General features: G+C 40.1%; 1 protein-coding gene across 2 annotated transcripts; it reads left to right on the forward strand.

Annotated features, from left to right (window-relative positions):
• Window positions 1-562: 562 nt before the first annotated feature.
• On the forward strand, window positions 563-15,475 carry LOC108440270 (kinesin light chain 2). 2 transcript variants are annotated; one of them, XM_017719060.2, is made up of 14 exons: window positions 563-988; window positions 3,388-3,652; window positions 4,449-4,752; window positions 5,283-5,499; window positions 7,870-8,059; window positions 8,198-8,371; window positions 8,656-8,755; window positions 9,203-9,252; window positions 10,157-10,224; window positions 10,400-10,508; window positions 10,654-10,800; window positions 11,171-11,295; window positions 11,452-11,509; window positions 11,972-15,475. In XM_017719060.2, exons 2-14 carry the CDS (start codon window positions 3,425-3,427, stop codon window positions 12,053-12,055), a joined length of 1,854 nt encoding a protein of 617 aa, XP_017574549.1. In that variant the 5' UTR covers window positions 563-988; window positions 3,388-3,424; the 3' UTR covers window positions 12,056-15,475. The 2 variants fall into 2 exon arrangements, with proteins under 2 accessions (XP_017574549.1, XP_017574548.1); XM_017719059.2 differs by having other exon boundaries at window positions 3,391-3,652.
• Window positions 15,476-18,558: the final 3,083 nt, after the last annotated feature.

Here is an 18,558-nt window from a genome sequence, read left to right on the forward strand (position 1 = left end):
AATGAAAGGCGAGCTCCACCGATTTTCCAAAAATTCTACATAATAAATGGTTGAGATGCAAACAAAGTCATTTAGAGCTGTTTGGTGTGAAACGCTCCGTTCAGGAGAAACTTCAGAATACGAATTGTACACAGCAGTGGTGATAGGTGCTATACGTATGAGGAGTTTAATGCCTCTAAAAGCTTATTTGGTAGTAAATAAATACATTTGGATAGTAGTTAAATAAAATTGCTATATTTGCGTTGTAAAAATCACGACCCCTGGTTCGTATCGCTTCCACTATAAAGAAATCAGAGGCTGGAAGTTTCTATACAACGAACCATTTCACACCAAACGACTGTGAATGACTCTGTTTACATCTAAACATCTAAATTATGCAGAAATTTGGAAAAATCAGTGAAATTCCCCTTTAACTAAACGTTGTGGCCGCGTTCCAATATGCTTACTTGTAGTCTAAAAAGAGCGCTTAGCTAGTGCACAAATTTCACTAGATGAACGTTCTGGCTTGTAACACAGAACCGCATATTGGAGCACAGCCAGTACGCGCATGCTCCCTCTGCCGTCCTTGGCGGTCATATATATGCACATAGACGGCAGATATCGCTCTGGCAAGTCACTCTCACGGCAGCGAGAAGATTCTGGAGCGTGCAGCAAACATCGGAAATCGAGCGATGATGGATGGATGAAGTCCGAGATGATACTGACTGACTTTCTGCGTCCCAAACTAACCGGCGCTGTGTAGTCGGATGCATTTTGCCAGCGGACGAGCGGTCCGTCCGTTAGCCGTTATCGCTTAGCCTGCTGCTTAGCTAGGTTACGATGCTTCAGTCGGACTTTATTTTCTTTCACCTCGAAAACGTTTAACCTTCTGCTGCCATCGAGTCTGGAAGATTTAAATTAATTTTCGCCTCGGGTTTTAAAAAAGGAGACGAAGAAAGTATCGACACACACTTGGACGCAAGCAGAATTATCCGTGTCAGCGAAGAAGGTAAATACGATAACGTTAACGAAATGCTGTAACCCTAACGAAGTTGACCCGACTGTGTAACGTTAACGTTATTGTCATATAGTTTAGCTCATTTGAGCTTTTCGCGTTTTCCGTAGTCACGTTTTAAGCCAGACTAAGATGTTTTCTTCGTGTTTATCTCCCGTGCATCGCAGAATGACTGGCAGTGATGCAAGCAGGGCATCCCGGTCGGGCTTTTGTCCAAACTGTCTGGAGAAAGCTAACGTTAAGCTAGCTTGTAGCTAGGCTAAAAACAGTAGCTTGAAAGTGGCCCGGTCTTTACGAAGCTGAGGTCAGCTTCTTGTTCGAATTTTCCCGTTCCACCTTAAATAGCGCGGCAGTTACATTCTGGCCCCAGGCGTCAGAATGTAACCGCTACACCATTTAAGGTGGAACGGAAGAATTCGAAGAAGAAGCTGCCGAATACGGAGCCAGCTTCAGCCTCGCCGGGTCTTTAGCGTTTGAGGCAGCTTTGAGATTTGACAATTGGTTGCTACGTTATTCCTGAAACGAGACCGAGACCAAACTAATGGTTGCTAGAGGTTAAGCTGATTTCGTGATGCGCCATTCACATGTGGTGCTGCTTGTTTTGGAACTGAGATCTGACCATGCAAGTTAAACCGCAGTAAAAGTGGTGATGACTGGTCTTGTTTTTGGACTGGTAAACTTGTTTGATCTTAAAAAACCTGTTATAAATACACCCTGTCATTCCGAGGCCTCAACCACAGTGAAGTCCACACCGCCTTTCAGCTGAATGGCTTCTCTATGGAAGCTGTATAACCTCAAAGCCTGATCGGTCACCTTCATTGATCCGCTGTAGCTAATTGCATAACCTACATTCCCCCCTCAGGTTTCCATTTGCTGTGAGTCAGCGCTGCTCAAAAGCCCAAAGCTTAAGGTTGGGGATTGTACGGTGGCGTATGATGCACTGTTTGCTTGCTGTTCAGCGTCCTGTTCCTTCTGATGGAAGTAACAGGCTCCCTCCTCTTGCTGCATTGCAGTGAATACACAGGATGAGGGTGGGAGGGGGTGGCCTGTCACAGGGCGCCACCTGATGGACAAAAAGGGAAGCTCAGGTGCCCATGACTCCTTTCAGTCATCCAGGGGTCCGGATTCTCAAAATCTCACGTTTTACAGAACTGTTCAGAAGAAGCTTCTTGCAGAAGGACAGTGTTTAAAATAACAGATTTCTCCCCTATAATACCCCTGTGTGGTTGTGGCTGGCCTGTTCTTGCTGACACCGTGTCTTAATGCCCTGTGTTGACATTCGCACTTTTTATTTCCAAAGCGTAAAGTAATTTGTATTGGTGGACAAAATTGGACAGTGCATTATAAATAATAGAGCCACAAATGACAACACAGAATACACATATCCATAGTACGTAGACTGAATGTACGGAATGAGTAACATGAACATGTGTTTTCTTAGAGTAGATGATTAAATCGGAGTCATTGAACTTGCAATATCATCTTTAGACTTAGATGAGTGTAAATGTTGTGTTTTAAAAAATTGGCCCACTGCATAAACAGCAGGCTGACTAATACAGCCTCTGAGCTGGCCACCAACACATTCGTGTTTGTGTGTTCGGGAGGTTGTATTTCACCAGTTTTTTTTTGTGTGTGTGTGTGAGCTAGAAGCTCTAGTGTTCTGAGTCCGGCCGTGTTATGAATGCTGACCAAGAGGTCACAGATTTGCTGAGTGGCTTTTTCAGGTGTTGGAAAAGGCACTGTGAGCACTCAAGGGCAATAATCCATCAGAGGAGACTGATGGTAATGTAGGAGAGTCGCTAATGGAGTCCTCCTGACATGCAGTAATGAAGTTTGAAACCCTGAAAGCGGATCTGGAATCAGTCATTTTGACATTTTACGTTAGACATGATTACATCTGAAAGTGGCACGCCCACTGTCAGGCTCTCTGCGTATGGACCCAGAATTTCATTATGGCTATTAGAGAGTGAGCCTTTGATTTAATTTTGAAATGATGCTGCCCAGAGGACAACCGGATCCAGTCTTGAACTTTGTACTAGGAAATATTCATGTCTCCAAACGGAAAAATATCATATTCTGACGCTCTAATATAAGATCAGGTCATTTGTGCAGTATTCAGTGATCACATTAAAGTAACTGTCTGGCAACAAAACTATTTTCTTATTGTATTAAATGTAGTCGGTCAACCAAGGCATGGTTACTGTCTGAAGTTGACTGACCAAACATGTCTTGGCTGACCAACTTCATTTGGCGTAAGGAAAAATTGTATGAATTTGATATTTTTTGCGAAGCGTTCCATTAAATGTAAAACAGAGTAAATCTAGTAAGCTACAGTGAGGATCATCTGCATTCTTCCTTTGTTTCCTCCTCTCCTTCTCTTCCCTTGCCTAAAGCAGCTGTCTGTGTTTGAGCGCTGACCATTCCCAGACGATGTCCACCATGGTGTACCCACGAGAAGAGGCTCTGGAGCGGCTTACTCAGGATGAAATTGTACTGAACACAAAGGCGGTGATGCAGGGTCTGGAAACACTGCGGGGGGAACACGCTCAGCTTCTCAACTCTCTGCTGGACTGCGCCCAGCCCCCTGCTGCTCAGGAAAAATCTGGGCTGCTCCGTAAAAGCCTGGAGGCTATCGAGCTTGGCCTGGGGGAGGCACAGGTAACCACACTCCTGGTAGAAACTAGCCTCTTTGCTAGTAACTCTGAGCTTTTTGATAGTTTTAATTGGATGGTCTGACCATCACAAATTGCTTACACCTTCAAGGGGTTCTTTTTCAAAATCTTCCATGCCGTTATTTTTGGAGTGCCCAGTTCTGCAATAGTTTTGATTGGCATTTGCTTTAATGCCATGTTCAGATCTGCTTTCTTTTCTGTCAGTCAAATATCTAATTGTTGTTGTGTTTTACACCTTTATGACTACAAAACACTTTTTTTTTTTTTAAATTTATTTTAAAAGGTGTTTACAATTAAAGTAACACAGAACACCTGAGCACTCAGTACTGACTCCTCAGTAATTAATTTGTCCCAGTACTTATACTCAGTTCACACAATTTTAAATTGGTTCACACGAGACAAAAAACATGCTTATGTTGTAACAATATTTAACAGTATATAATAAACACTTAAAATTAATTTCTTCTTTTTTTCCTTATTGTCTCTGGTCAACCAATATATTGTGCTTGTTGGGATCATGCATGTGATGTCATTGATGCAGGTCTTTTTAGGGCAGAGTTGTAATCGTACTAATGATAGAAATTGGATCACTTACAAAAATAAATATAAACAGTCAAGTCAGAGGGTTTGTATCTAAGACAAGGTTGAAAAATTGGCTTGTTATGTGAATGTGTGAATTATGTGTACATGTATATTCTTCTTTAATGTCAATGTTTTTGGAAAAGTTTGTGAGCTGTGTTTTGAGCTGAAATGGTGAAGTTCAGTGGCTCTGTGCTCTGCAGGTGATTATCGCTCTGTCAGGTCATCTGAGCGCTGTGGAATCAGAGAAGCAGAAGCTGCGGGCACAGGTGCGGCGGCTGTGCCAGGAGAACCAGTGGCTCCGAGACGAGCTAGCCAATACACAACACAAGCTGCAGAAGAGTGAGCAGAATGTGGCACAGCTGGAGGAGGAGAAGAAACACCTGGAGTTCATGAACCAGATCCGCAAATTTGATGATGACGGCTCGCCTTCAGAGGAGAAGCCTGGAGAGAAGGAGAAAGACAACCTAGATGACCTGTTTCCCAATGATGATGACCAGGGACCAGGTGAGAGAGGGAGGCTGATTTGTGCATTTTAGCTCTTCATATTTATGAGAACCGGTTGCACAAGTTGGAGCCAGGGTCAATGAGGAATGGAAGACAGCAACCATAAATTATTTCAATTTGAAATATGATTCTTTTCCATTATTTGGGTACTGTTCAGAATTATTTACGTTGAAATATGATCAATACTCATATCTGACTAGAGGAACTATTTTTACAATAGTAGAAAAAAGACAAAGAAATTTGCTTCCTGTACTACATTGAATATTATTTCTTTTGCAAAGTTTCATAATTTTTATGTTTAGTCAGATCAATGCATCATGATGCATTTGTACAGTGAAAACATGAACTATGCAGACTTGTGTTTAGATAACACTGATAACCATACATACACACACACAGTAACAGACAGACATGTCTCAGAAAGGGGACTCATCAGGGATCTTTCCTATGTGAATAAAGAGCTAAAGATTTCCAATAATCCATGCTAGTTATGCAGATTTTGACCCTGTTCTGCTCTCTATCTGGTCCAGCCCAGCCAAGTGGTGAGGTGGCAGCGCAGCAGGGAGGCTATGAGATCCCAGCCCGGCTCCGAACTCTGCACAACCTGGTGATTCAGTACGCCTCTCAGGGCCGATATGAGGTGGCTGTGCCACTCTGCAAGCAGGCTCTTGAAGACTTGGAGAAAACCTCTGGTCATGATCACCCCGATGTGGCCACCATGCTCAACATCCTCGCCCTTGTCTACAGGTCAGCAAACTACATGGCAATTTTAAGATGATAAATTTAGTCGAAAGTGTTGTCACTTTTAGCTTTTGACCAACTTTGTCCAAAAATGTTCCAAGGTTTTTCAGAGATTAAATCGGCAATATTTTACAGAATTGCTTCTTTGGTTATGGGAATTAGAAATTTAAAAGATCCTTTTTTCCTTTCTTCTCCTACACCAGGCATCACTGACTTGTTCAAGTGGTGTCAGCAACTTGCTGTATGCTGTAACTCGATTCTCTGTGACTTTAAGTATTGTCACACAGAAAGACTGATTTTCTGTCATACAACCCCAATTCCAATGAAGTTGGGACGTTGTGTAAAACGTAAATAAAAACAGAATACGATGATTTGCAAATCCTTTTCAACCTATATTCAATTGAATACATTACAAAGACAAGATATTTAATGTTCAAATGGATAAACTTTATTGTTTCTTGAAAATATTCACTCATTTTGAATTTGATGCCTGCAACACGTTCCAAAGAAGTTGGGACAGGGGTAACAAAAGACCGGGAAAGTTGAGGAATGCTCAAAAAACACCTGTTTGGAACATTCCACAGATGAACAGGTTCATTGGAAACAGGTGAGTGTCATGACTGGGTATAAAGGGAGCATCCCTGAAAGGCTCAGTCGCTCACAAGCAAGGATGGGGCGAGGTTCACCACTTTGTGAACAACTGCGTGAGCAAATAGTCCAACAGTTTAAGAACAACGTTTCTCATCATGCAAATGCAAGGAATTTAGGGATTTCATCATCTACAGTCCATAATATCATCAAAGGATTCAGAGAATCTGGAGAAATCTCTGCAAGTAAGCGGCAAGGCAGAAAACCGACACTGAATGCCTCTGACCTTCGATCCTTCAGGCAGCACTGCATTAAAAACCCACATCATTCTGTAATGGATATTAACCACATGGGCTCAGGAACACTTCAGAAAACCACTGTCAGTGAACACAGTTCGTCGCTCCATCTACAAGTGCAAGTTAAAACTCTGCCATGCAAAGCGAAAGCCACATATCAACAACACCCAGAAACCCTGCGGGCTTCTCTGGGCCTGAGCTCAACTGAAATGGACTGATGTAAAGTGGAAAAGTGTCCTGTGGTCTGATGAGTCCACATTTCAAATTGTTTTTGGAAATCATGGACGTTGTGTCCTCCGGGCCAAAGAGGCAAAGGACTGTCTGGATTGTTATCAGCACAAAGTTCAAAAGCCAGCATCTCTGATGGTGTGGGGGGTGTGTTAGTGCCCATGACATGGGTAACATGCACATCTGTGAAGGCACCATTAATGCTGAAAGGTACATACAGGTTTTGGAGCAACATATGCTGCCATCCAAGCAACGTCTTTTTCAGGGACGTCCTGCTTATTTCAGCAAGACAACGCCAAGCCACATTCTGCACGTGTTACAACAGCGTGGCTTCGTAGTAAAAGAGTGTGGGTACTAGACTGGCCTGCCTGCAGTTCAGACCTGTCTCCCATTGAAAATGTGTGGATGTTATGTTATGAATGTTATGAAGTGCAAAATACGACAACGGAGACCCCGGACTGTTGAGCAACTGAAGTTGTACATCAAGCAAGAATGGAAAAGAATCCCACCTACAAAGCCTCAACAATTAGTGTCCTTAGTTCTCAAACGCTTACTGAGTGTTGTTAAAAGGAAAGGTGATGTAACACAGTGGTAAACATGCCCCTGTCCCAACTTCTTTGGAGCATGTTGCAGGCATCAAATTCAAAATGAGTGAATATTTGCAAAAAAACAATAAAGTTTATCCTTTTGAACATTACAAAGACAAGATATTTAATGTATTCAATTGAATATAGGTTGAAAAGGATTTGCAAATCATCTTATTCTGTTTTTATTTATGTTTTACACAACGTCCCAACTTCATTGGAATTGGGGTTGTATTTTCTAGTTTTATTCAAAGACCCAAATAAATAAGAAAATGAATGTAAATTAATGTAATGTATTAATATAAATTCATATATTGAATGTATTGGTACAAAAAATTGCAAACTGACATTTGGTTTTCAGTTTCAGTTTTTGGCCATGTGTTTTGAATTTTGGTTTTAGTTTCAGCCAAGAGATTTAATATCACTGCATCACTAGCAGAATTTGATGCTGTGTATGTTATGGTATTGGCACCATAATTTGTCAGTAGGCCAATATAAAGTGTACATGTCTATTTACTTGGTGTAAGCGTAGACTTGCTCTCACACAGACTATGTGGGTGATGCTTTCAGTAAAAACATTGTATGGCTGTTAAATATTAATGCTGGGTCATAGATGTTAAATCTATTTGTGAAGCATTCTGTGTTGAGCTGAAGGATTCCACAAATGCTTTGCTTTGTAGGGATCAGAATAAGTACAAAGAGGCGGCTCACCTTCTGAATGATGCTCTGGCTATACGGGAGAAGACCCTGGGGAAGGACCACCCTGCTGTGGCTGCCACCCTCAACAACCTGGCGGTACTCTACGGCAAACGTGGCAAATACAAGGAGGCTGAACCTCTTTGCAAGAGGGCGCTGGAGATCAGGGAGAAGGTGTGTAGGTCAGATCTGTGTGTTACCTCAGGTGTACAGTGCTGTGGTAAAATGCCTTTTGGCTGTAGAGTGCATATTGTCAGTGCCTAGAGACATTAGACCACCTAAAATGGTTATTTGTGCTTGTGTGATCTGCAGGTTCTGGGAAAGTACCACCCAGATGTGGCTAAGCAGCTGAATAACCTGGCACTGCTGTGTCAGAACCAGGGGAAGTATGAGGAGGTGGAATACTACTACCGTCGAGCCTTGGAGATTTATGAGAGCAAGTTGGGGGCTGATGACCCCAATGTTGCAAAGACCAAGAACAACCTGGTAAGAGCAGAACCACAACTCCTCACAGCCAGATTAGAGGATTTAATCAGTTTAGAAAGCTTAAACTTTTGTCTTAACTTTATTGTACGTCAGTATTTCGCAGCCATGGTCCTGGAGTTTTGGTTAGGCTGTCTCATAAAATGAAAGCACAATACAAAATAATGTTTGCATATTCTTTGACAAATGGCATAAAACATTTGCGTTTTAACTAAAAAATGCAACATATGATGATAAACTGATAAATGAAAGTACATAATCGTTTTTTTTTTCCCTGGCTCTACCAGGCAACATGCTACTTGAAACAGGGCAAGTTTAAGGATGCAGAGGCCTTGTACAAGGAGATCCTGACCCGTGCGCATGAGAAACAGTTTGGCTCTGTAAACAGTAAGCATTCTGATGTTTCCAGCTTTCCAACTACAACAGAAATTGGCTAGTGAAAGAAATATTTGGAAAATGCTGTACAGTGGTGGTTCTCAGGAGGATTGTGCGTCTAATCTGGTCTGCTTTAACGCAAAGATAAGCTTAAACATTCTTTTGGCCACATGACAAGCCTTAAGCCAATTGAACACTTGTGAGCAGCAAAGATCTCACATGTAATTGACATGATTATCTCATTGTGGTAAGAACACGGGCTTTGTCTTGGACAAAGGACTAAAGCTTCTGTGCTTATAATGGTTTATTATGCTGTCGTTCTCATATACTCTACATTCGTGTACTAATGTGCTCAGTTTATTTATACCTAATAATGTATGATGTATGGTTGAAATTAAAGCAAAGAAACACAACCTAGCAATTTTGTTGCTTGTGGTTTTTTTGTTTTGTTTTTTTAAGATGACAACAAGCCCATCTGGATGCATGCAGAGGAGAGAGAAGAGAGTAAGGTATGTGCACAGTCCATCCAGCGTATTGAGGCTGTTACCATTAGTACTGGGCAATGAATGAATGAATATAAAATAAAAAAGAGAGAGACAGAATTGGGCTCATATTCTACTGTTAATTTTTTTTTATTATTGATAATTGATGCCTGTGGGAAGCCATAAAGTATTATATATGATATGTCTCACACCTAGGTTGTTGGCAGAAGTTGGCAGTTTGTATTTTGGTGACATATGTGACACGTATGTTTTTTGCTTGGTTTGATTTGTTTCACACTGCTACAGCTAAAGCTAATTACTCATATGGGCAATCTTTGATCAGAAATTTCTAGTGAATACAAGCACCAGTTACTTTTACAGTTGCCTTTGTTAAAAGAGCAAAAACAACCTTTTTATTACCTTATCACTGTGTGAAATCATAAACTATTCTTAGAATAAATTATCATACTCTTGCTTTTTGCAGAAAAATAAACCTGGGTTTTTTTTTTCCCTTTTGTATTTGATTGTTTTAAGTTTGAACCATGTCACTGATGTATACACAGAAATACTTTTTGTGGTCCACGTGCTAAAATCAAGTATAGTGCTTTGCTATATTAGTGCTCATCTGCTGGTATTATCGGCAGCTCATCCTGCAAGAATGGTGCATATGTCTGTGAAGAGTCAGATGTTAAAATGGGCAGATTGTGCAGACAGCACAGTGGAGACGTGTTGCTAGTAGAAGAGCAAAGCATGCTCTGATGTTGAATTTCTTTATCAAGAGGGGACCTTTGCGATGTTGCCTCTCAGTGCTACAGACACTCCTACCCTGTGCACTAAAGCTGACTAAATTTTCCAGACCTCTGCCACGTGACTAATGTTATGCAATAGATCAAGTAGACAGAGATTATGTCTGTTCTCGTTGATGTAACAGGGTAAGAAGAAGGACTCTGGTCCCTATGGCGAGTATGGCAGTTGGTACAAAGCCTGCAAAGTAGACAGGTGAGTGCAGTTCAGAAAGAAAGTCCACTCTAATGTATCAGTACCTGTTTTCACTTGATTGGTATTCTGTCATGCTCACAGGATCATTCAAAAGCTGAAGTGAAATGTTTCTTTTCTGTTGGATGAGATGAAAAACTGCATGCATGTTGATGGCTACTCTTTCTGCTGTGTGCAGTCCTACAGTCACTAACACACTGAAGAGCCTAGGGGCGCTTTACCGCAGACAGGGCAAGCTGGAAGCTGCTGAGACTCTTGAAGAGTGCGCTACAAAGAATCGCAAACAGGTAATGCACCAGAACGGCGTAATGTTAATCTGAGCATTTTTTAAGTCAGTCATACAAGTACTACTAATAATAACAGTAACATCCATAAAATTTTTCATGTAGATGATTGTAAAAAAAAAAAAAAAACTCAATTCTTTCTGTATAGGGTATCGATGCAATTAACCAGAGTAAAGTAGTGGAGTTATTGAAGGATGGCGTTGCTGGCGGAGACAGACGGCAGAACAGAGATGGCATGAATGGTCCTGGTGGTCCACGAGGGGACTCTGAGGCAGATGAGGCTGAATGGAATGGGGTTGGGACATCTACTGTTTGCTTGTAGTATACACAGACTTTACTTTATACATGCATGCACTGTGGGAAGATTTTGAGAGTCAAAGCTAAAGGAGTTAAGAACTAGGGTAACATAGCAATTAAGTAATGGAGGCTTATACACCACACTTGCATTAAAGCACATCTCAAATAGACTTATTTGGCTTCTGGTACTGTAATCAGTGCTCCCCCAGTGCAGTTCTAGATGTCTAAAGCTCTGCTCACCTGAAGAGTGTGGAACCTGCTGTTTTCTTAAAGGCTGGATAGTTATCTGCTGACGACTGTGTTGGGAGGAACAAGCAGTGAGGTTCCCCATAGTTTGAATTATAATGTTACCTTACTGCCCCCTGCAGGATGGTAATGGCTCTCTGCGTCGGAGCGGCTCCTTCGGGAAGATTAGAGATGCTCTGAGGCGCAGCAGTGAGATGCTGGTGAAGAAACTGCAGGGAAGCGGCCCACAGGAACCACGCAACCCAGGGTGAGGGAACACTACAGATCAGGGCTGGTGAACTACTGAAGAGTGTAACTAAGAATGACTGACTAAATTACAGACCAGGGTTAAAGTATTGCAGATGAGCTCTGTCTGATTTTGTTTAGTAGAAATGACTACAAGGTCTGTGTATGTGTGTTTAAGGATGAAGAGAGCAAGTTCTCTGAACTTCCTCAACAAGAGTGCAGAGGAGACCTCACAGGTGTGCAGAAAAACAGATCACACACACACAAGTTGACACCCTCTACAGAGAGCACCCTTTTTTTGGAACGTTTAATATATTGGAAGTGGTGACACCTTTTTATACACACATTTTTATTGTTTTATTTTTTCCCAATATATTAAAATTCAGCGAATAAATAGAAGTTGTGCACAAAATTAGAAAAATTACTATTTTTAAACGTAACAGCTTGGTTTATTTTTCTATGTAATCAAATTGAATTTAATCACAATAAAATTTGAGATTTTGAAAAATGTTTCTTTTTTACCAAAAGAATATAATCAGACCAAATCAGTTTGTTTCAGATTATGTGATCTATTGAATTGTTTCCTAAAGAATCATAATTGTGGCATCAGAGATTTACAACCCTACAGTGCAGTACACAGTGTTTTGTTGCTCATTTTAAATCTGAAATCTTCTTGTATTTTTCTGTTGCGTTTTCAGGAGGCGAACAGTGGTCTATCAGAATGTAGAGGCCTGAGCGCTAGCAATGTGGACCTTTCCAGACGCAGCTCCCTGATTGGCTAGAGAGTGATGCTGGGGTTGGTCTATGAAAAGGGGGTGGACCTAAGAGGAGGGGCTGTTTGCCTTGTGGAATTGAATAACAACATTTCATCACTAAGTCATTCTTGTTCAGAACAATTTCATTAGGAAAACATGTTAAGAGCAAAAATATGTCTTTGATTTGACGCGGCTCGATACTACCAAGTAGCTGTGTCCGCTTTGCTGTAAAATCACGCTAACATTGATCAAATTCACTCAAATACAGATAGTGGACCATTTTTCTGTACACAGATTGAGCCTGGAGCTGAGCTGCACTGCTGATGGGTCATGTCTATAAAATAAATTCTTTCAGTGCTATACCAGGCTTCAGTCTGTGTCCTGGAAAACAAGCCACATAGTTAATGCAATACAGCATGCTGCTTTTAACACTGGATGTCTGTCTGCATTGGAGACACGTAATAGCCTCACAGTGTCATGGCATAATTTAAAAAAGAAAAACGAATAAACAAAAGGTAGACTAGCATATCATACAACAGTGCATACAATTATGAACATTTTACCTTAATTAGCTGAGATCATATGCTTTTTAAAGAGGAAAAAGAAACCTAAATATGTTGCGTGTGTACATTAGTAGCATGAATGCCGTGAATGCTAACTCCACACACATCACAATGGTAGAGAGGTACGAAAGCTCTTAGTTTCGTCACAGACACACAAAAGAATTGACTTAACCGAAGAGCAAGAAAAGCAAGTGTTTTTTTTTTTTTTTTTTATTGAAATGAAAAAGAATGGAAAAAGTAAAAAAAAAAAAAAATAGTGCTGACTTGTAAAACCTCACTTTTGCCTTCTGATTTTTATGTATATACAGGTTTAAATTATTTATATTGTTTGTGTTTGTTTTCTTTCTTTGTAAATAGCACCTGGGGGTTTTGTTTACACAGTAGTGAGCAAACGGTTCTCATTGGAAGTGACTGGACAGAGTTGAAACAAGAAAAGCTGTTTTTGGTACATGCTCAAAATGCTGTTTCGTTCAGGACACTGTGTCCTGCACAGGCTCTGTACTGGCTGCAAAGGGTAAATTAGAAGGTTGAAACTGGTTGAAAGGCCGAGAGGCATGTTTTGTTTACCTGTTGCTTTTGGTGTTTTTATCCTTTGATTCCTTGGTACTGGCTAATGTCCAAAATCATGTTATAAAACTGGACTTTGTGTATGCTTGTGTCTTCTATTTATTTGCAGCCCAGAGTTTAGTGTCCGACGCCATCTGACATGTTTTTACCTTTTGATTAGTTGAACTTTCTGTTAATGCAGGATTGGTTAGAACCAGACATATTTATTTAGTCCAGTTAGTGGGTCACAAAATCTCCATGATTAACCACCATTGGGTCAATTAAAGTTGTTGATTTTATTATTATGGGTTCACTAAATTATTTGGAATTATGTGGAATGAGTAACTCCACATTTCATCTATCAGCCAAAAGTCTGGAAATGGGCTCTAGTGTTTATTTGGCTTTTGGTTGTGATGTGGCTAACAGTGTTAAAATGCACCTGATATGTTACTGGATTGGTCTGATTGAAGAAGGAGTGTGTTTGGCGTTGTCTGTGAGGATGTTGGCGCACTATTAAAGGAATGGTTCACCAAAAATGTAGTCATACAGACAAGACATGTTTGGTGTAAGGTGTTTTGCACTGGAGAAATGGTGCTAATGTTGCTAACGAGTCAAGGATGCTTTTTGTTGCAGATGAGACATATTGCATTAGCTTAATAGTTTTACTCTAATATTTAGACAGCAAACATGACCTGGCTGACTGACTAAGACTGACTTTTTATCACCTTGCATTAATATGTGTTGCATGTGCGGATCACATCTGGATATAATTTGGCAAGATTATAATTATACTTTTCACTAAAATGTGTCACCTGAGCTCTGCTATTGACAGAGAACGTCTAGAAAAGAACAGACAAGATCTGATTTTTTTGGGCCGCGAGATGAGAATACATCAACACGCATGTTGTTTATGTAAACGTTGTTCCTCACTTGTTAGTACCAGCGATTCACTGCAGTTTCACCCACTGACAAAACAAAGATTAAACAGGCCTACAAGTACTTTTAATGGAAATTAAAATTATAAATAGTAAATGTTTTTTGTTGTTGTTCAAAAAGTTTGAGTAGCAGCAGATCAGCAATGAAAATGTCCGTGAAAAGCCATGTGGAACAGTTTCATGATTTCTGTGAAGGACATTAAACAAGCCTTTTGTAATCAGTGTTCATGCTGTGTGTCAAGACTGGTTATAACGCCCAAGAACTTCTCCAGTACAAGTTTAATACCACTTGAAAACACAACATCCTGCTCAATTTGCAGAATAACAGAAGAAAAGGAAGTCTCTGTTAGTATGTCAAATGCCATCCGTATCCTCAGTTTTTGAGATGACAGAACAGTTCACAACCAACAGCACCGAAGAACAGTGTATGCCCACATGTAATGGAGCTCATTCCCTTGGTGGACTGGCTATGTTTTATTGTTTTGTTTTGTGTTGTTTTTTTTTTTTTTTTCCCAACTTGGTTTGATTTAGTTTTTGGCCATGTTTTTTCATTTCTCCCACCTGTTAGATGCTTCCATCAGCCCAAAGGGGACAGAGGCGTTTGGTTTGGGGATAACTCCAGCCTTGCGTATCCTCCATTCTGCGTTTTCTTTGTTCATCCTCTCACTTGCTAGATACGTTACCACTTGTATAATTTCATGCAGCTGTAGAAAATGCATTCCATTTTAAATGGTCATTGATTGTGTTTAAGCTGCATTTCTAACCACCCCAGTATGTAGTTAGTATAATCCGATCGTGGTCCAATTACAGTGCATCTTAATTGTATTACAGCTGAGTTTTCATGCTGTCGAGTGAAATCTGAACATAATCTGATCAACCAAAACGCATTTAGTTGCAAGGTGTAAACATTCTCTGTGGGGAAATTAGCAAACACTTGTTTCTTAGGTGATCCATTCCTTTAAATATGTTTTTTGCACTGTGCTCATTAAAATACTAGCAGTTGTGACCTGTATGAAAGAAATTGCTGGTTGTACCTAGCCATACTGTATTATGTACAGCAGGGGCAAGCTTTATTGGTAGAATAATTCTGATTGTGCTGGATAATAACTGCAACTTAAACAGAAGGAGTGATCTTAGAAAATGCTGGAAGGTGAAGGAGGTAGAGGTGAGGATTAATTAGGAGGACGGCAGAATGTGTTTAAAAATGCAAGTCAAGTTTGTGTGATGTTGGTTGTTTGAAGGAAAAGAAAAGAAGGATGGACCGTGGAAGGAGGGAGAGGAAAGAAAAGCTTTCAGGCTATAATGTACAAAAAAAAAAATCACAGCTAATGGTAGAAACTTGTTTGTCTTTCATACACTGTCTCTCTCATATATTTACTCTCATGTTTGTGTAAATGCCTCTTGCTATGAAACTGGGTCTTAACGCAGGCAGGTCTATCGACTCTCTAGAATAAATTCTGTATTTACACTTCAATAATGAAAAGCAGCTTTAGCCCCTTCCTTCACAGGACCTATTACTGAACTGTATCTCACTGGGTTTAGTTGTGTAATGGACTTTGCTGTACTCTACAGTTTTCTGCTGGTTCTTTAATGCATTAGGTTATCAAAGGGAAAACGCTGTGCTGTAATGGGGGTAACACAGCTTTAGGCCTCATTCTGAGAACTGCGTTTGCTACCCAGCTTCCAGTGATGGTGATTATCATGTATACCACAACACTATTACCACATCACGTGCAGCATGCAGCTTTTTCCAGAAACCTTAGAATGCAACCCATGCAGGTTTTCTGTGGGTTGGGGGGCTAAAAGAGGAGGTAACTGTTGTGCTCTACTTTAAGGATGGATTTTGTTTGTGAAGGGGCCATCTTCATGTATATTTCATATAAAAGGTTCAAAAGTAATAAATAAAACTTTTCACTTTTCAAACCAATTTTATGTGGTTACTATTGTCATTATCTGGCTAATGTTTGACTTTCATTCCTATTGTTGCAGTTACATATGGAAAGGATCCCTCCAATATTAAAACATCTTATTACCATTAGACCCTTCAGTATTATAAAAGTATTGTATTTGTTTGACGCTCTAGCCACGAACAAATATGTTATCAAGTTAACGTGTTGGTCCTGGTACAACAATATACTACAATACACTGCCATACAATTTGATATAATATGAGACATTGTGTTGTTACATCTCTACTGGGAGCTGGAGCCTATCCCAGCGGTCATTGGGCAAAAGGCAGGATACACCCTGGACAGGTCGCCAGTCCATCCCAGGAAAGTGCTTTACATGAAGAAAAATAAACGCATTAGGGCATTCTGGAGATGTAGCACCTCAGAGAGGCCTGTGTAAGGACACACGTCTTCTAAGCCATCGAGACCCTCGTCGCCTGGCTGGGGAGTTAAACCCAGGCCCTTCTAGCTGTGAGGTGACAGCGCTACCCGCCACACCACGATACCGCCCTTCCTTTGCGAGGATAGGTGCAGTTGAGAGTTACAAAAACTTTTTACAAAGAAATGCAATTGCAAATTTACTCCAGTCATTTCCAGCACCCTGAGTGAAAAAAACACCAAAAGTTACCGCTTTCACCTACCGAATAGCAGCTGGAACTGAACAAAATGTTACTTGTAAAGTAAGACCAACCTCTAAGCTGTTAATTAATGTTATGATACCCAGGCTAGCAAACTTTAAAAAACCCCAGAAGAGTTGCTAAAGCTTGGGAGATGTCATATAAATAAAAAAATTCAAAATTAAAAACGGAATTAAAGGACATACAGGTTATACAATTGGACTTAAAAGAAAGTATAAAGTACAACATCAAAAACATAAAATTAGCTTAGAAAAGGTAAGTGCAGCAAAAAGGTCAAGTTTTATTATAGGCACATGTTAACCTGGACTTAAAAATTGCTTCGTTAGGGCCACGTGTAAGATCTTCTGGCAGTTTGTTTCACTTGTATGCAGAGTAAGAGCTAAATGCTGCTTCATTGTGTTTAGCTTGGACTCAACTAGCTGGCCTGAGTCTATGGATCGAAGAGCTTTAGTCAGTTTATATTCTTTAGATGTATCAGAGCTGTGTTCTGGGCCTAAACCATTCAGTGATTTATGGACTAGTAAGTGCACTTTAACTTTCTTCTGTAACTAACTGGAAGCCAGTGTAAAGTTATTAGAACAGGAGTAATGTGCTCTGTTCTCCTGGTCCTGGTTAAAACTCTAGCAGCAGCCTTCTGAATGAGCTACAACTGTTTAATGGGCTTTTTGGGAAATCCAGTTAAGAGACCATTGCAGTAGTCCATCTTACTGGAGATAAAAACATGGATGAGCTTCTCTAGGTCTTGTTGGGACACCAGAGCTTTAATTCTGGCTAGGTTTTTAAGAAGAAGGCTGTTTTGGTGAATGTTTTGATATGGCTGATAAAGGTGAGATCTGAGTCTATCAGAATGCCAAGATTTTGGACTTGATCTTTGGTTTTTAGAGCCCAAGAAATTAGGTGCTCACTAATACTAAGCCTCTTGTCTTTGTTGCCAAACACTATGATCCTTATATAAATAAAGGAAATTGTGGCTCCAATCATTTATACCCTCCAAATATTGCCACAGTGAGTCTACTGAGCTGTTGTAATCTGCATAACTATGCAAATCAATGTTGTTGATCTGTAGAGCCCAGAAGCACCATATAGAGATTGAATAGAAGAGATCCGAGAACTGAGCCCTGAGGAACTTCCTAAGTCATTTCCAACATATCAGCTTCATAACTGTCAGTGGTGACAAGGTAAATGCCGGCCTTCTAAATAAGACCTGAACTAATTATGGACTGTTCTAGAAAGTCTTAATCAATTTTCCAACCTGTCAATCAGTATTTTATGATATACAGTATGAAATGCAGTATTGACATCTAGTCATTGTTCAGTCATATAGCATTTAATATAAAAAGAATTTGTATAAGAGCAGTTTTAGTACTGTGGTAAGGTCGGAAGTCTGACTGAAATTTATGCAGGAAAGTTGATCTCCAGAAAGAGTGTTGGCAGATTTAAACAGCTTTCTGTTACTTAAAACCTTGCTTTAATAAGTTATTGCAAACGGACAAAGAAAACATGCATTAATAATTTTTGAAAACTTTTGATGGGTAGAATATGTGTGTAAGTTATGTATTCCCCACAGAATTCACTCAGATTTTTTACATTGATAACTGCACCATATCACATAATTAAACTCACAAAACATTATATCCCAGTGGTTCTTATCTTAAAGGGAAACTACACTGATTTCTCAAAAAGTCTGAATAATTGTATTGTTAAGATATAAATGTCATTCTGGGTGGTCTCATGTGAAATGCTCCTGTCCAAAGAAACTTACTGACTGAATTGTTGGCAGTGGTGGTGATGGAAACCAGGCGTCTGAAGCATTTAACACTACTTTACAGATACATTTAACAGTTACATATTGTGGTCTGAAACCTGAGACTTTGTTTACTACAGTTCTGAGATTTTTCT

Source organism: Pygocentrus nattereri, chromosome 2 (assembly GCF_015220715.1).
Source record: "Pygocentrus nattereri isolate fPygNat1 chromosome 2, fPygNat1.pri, whole genome shotgun sequence".
Taxonomy (NCBI): domain Eukaryota; kingdom Metazoa; phylum Chordata; class Actinopteri; order Characiformes; family Serrasalmidae; genus Pygocentrus; species Pygocentrus nattereri.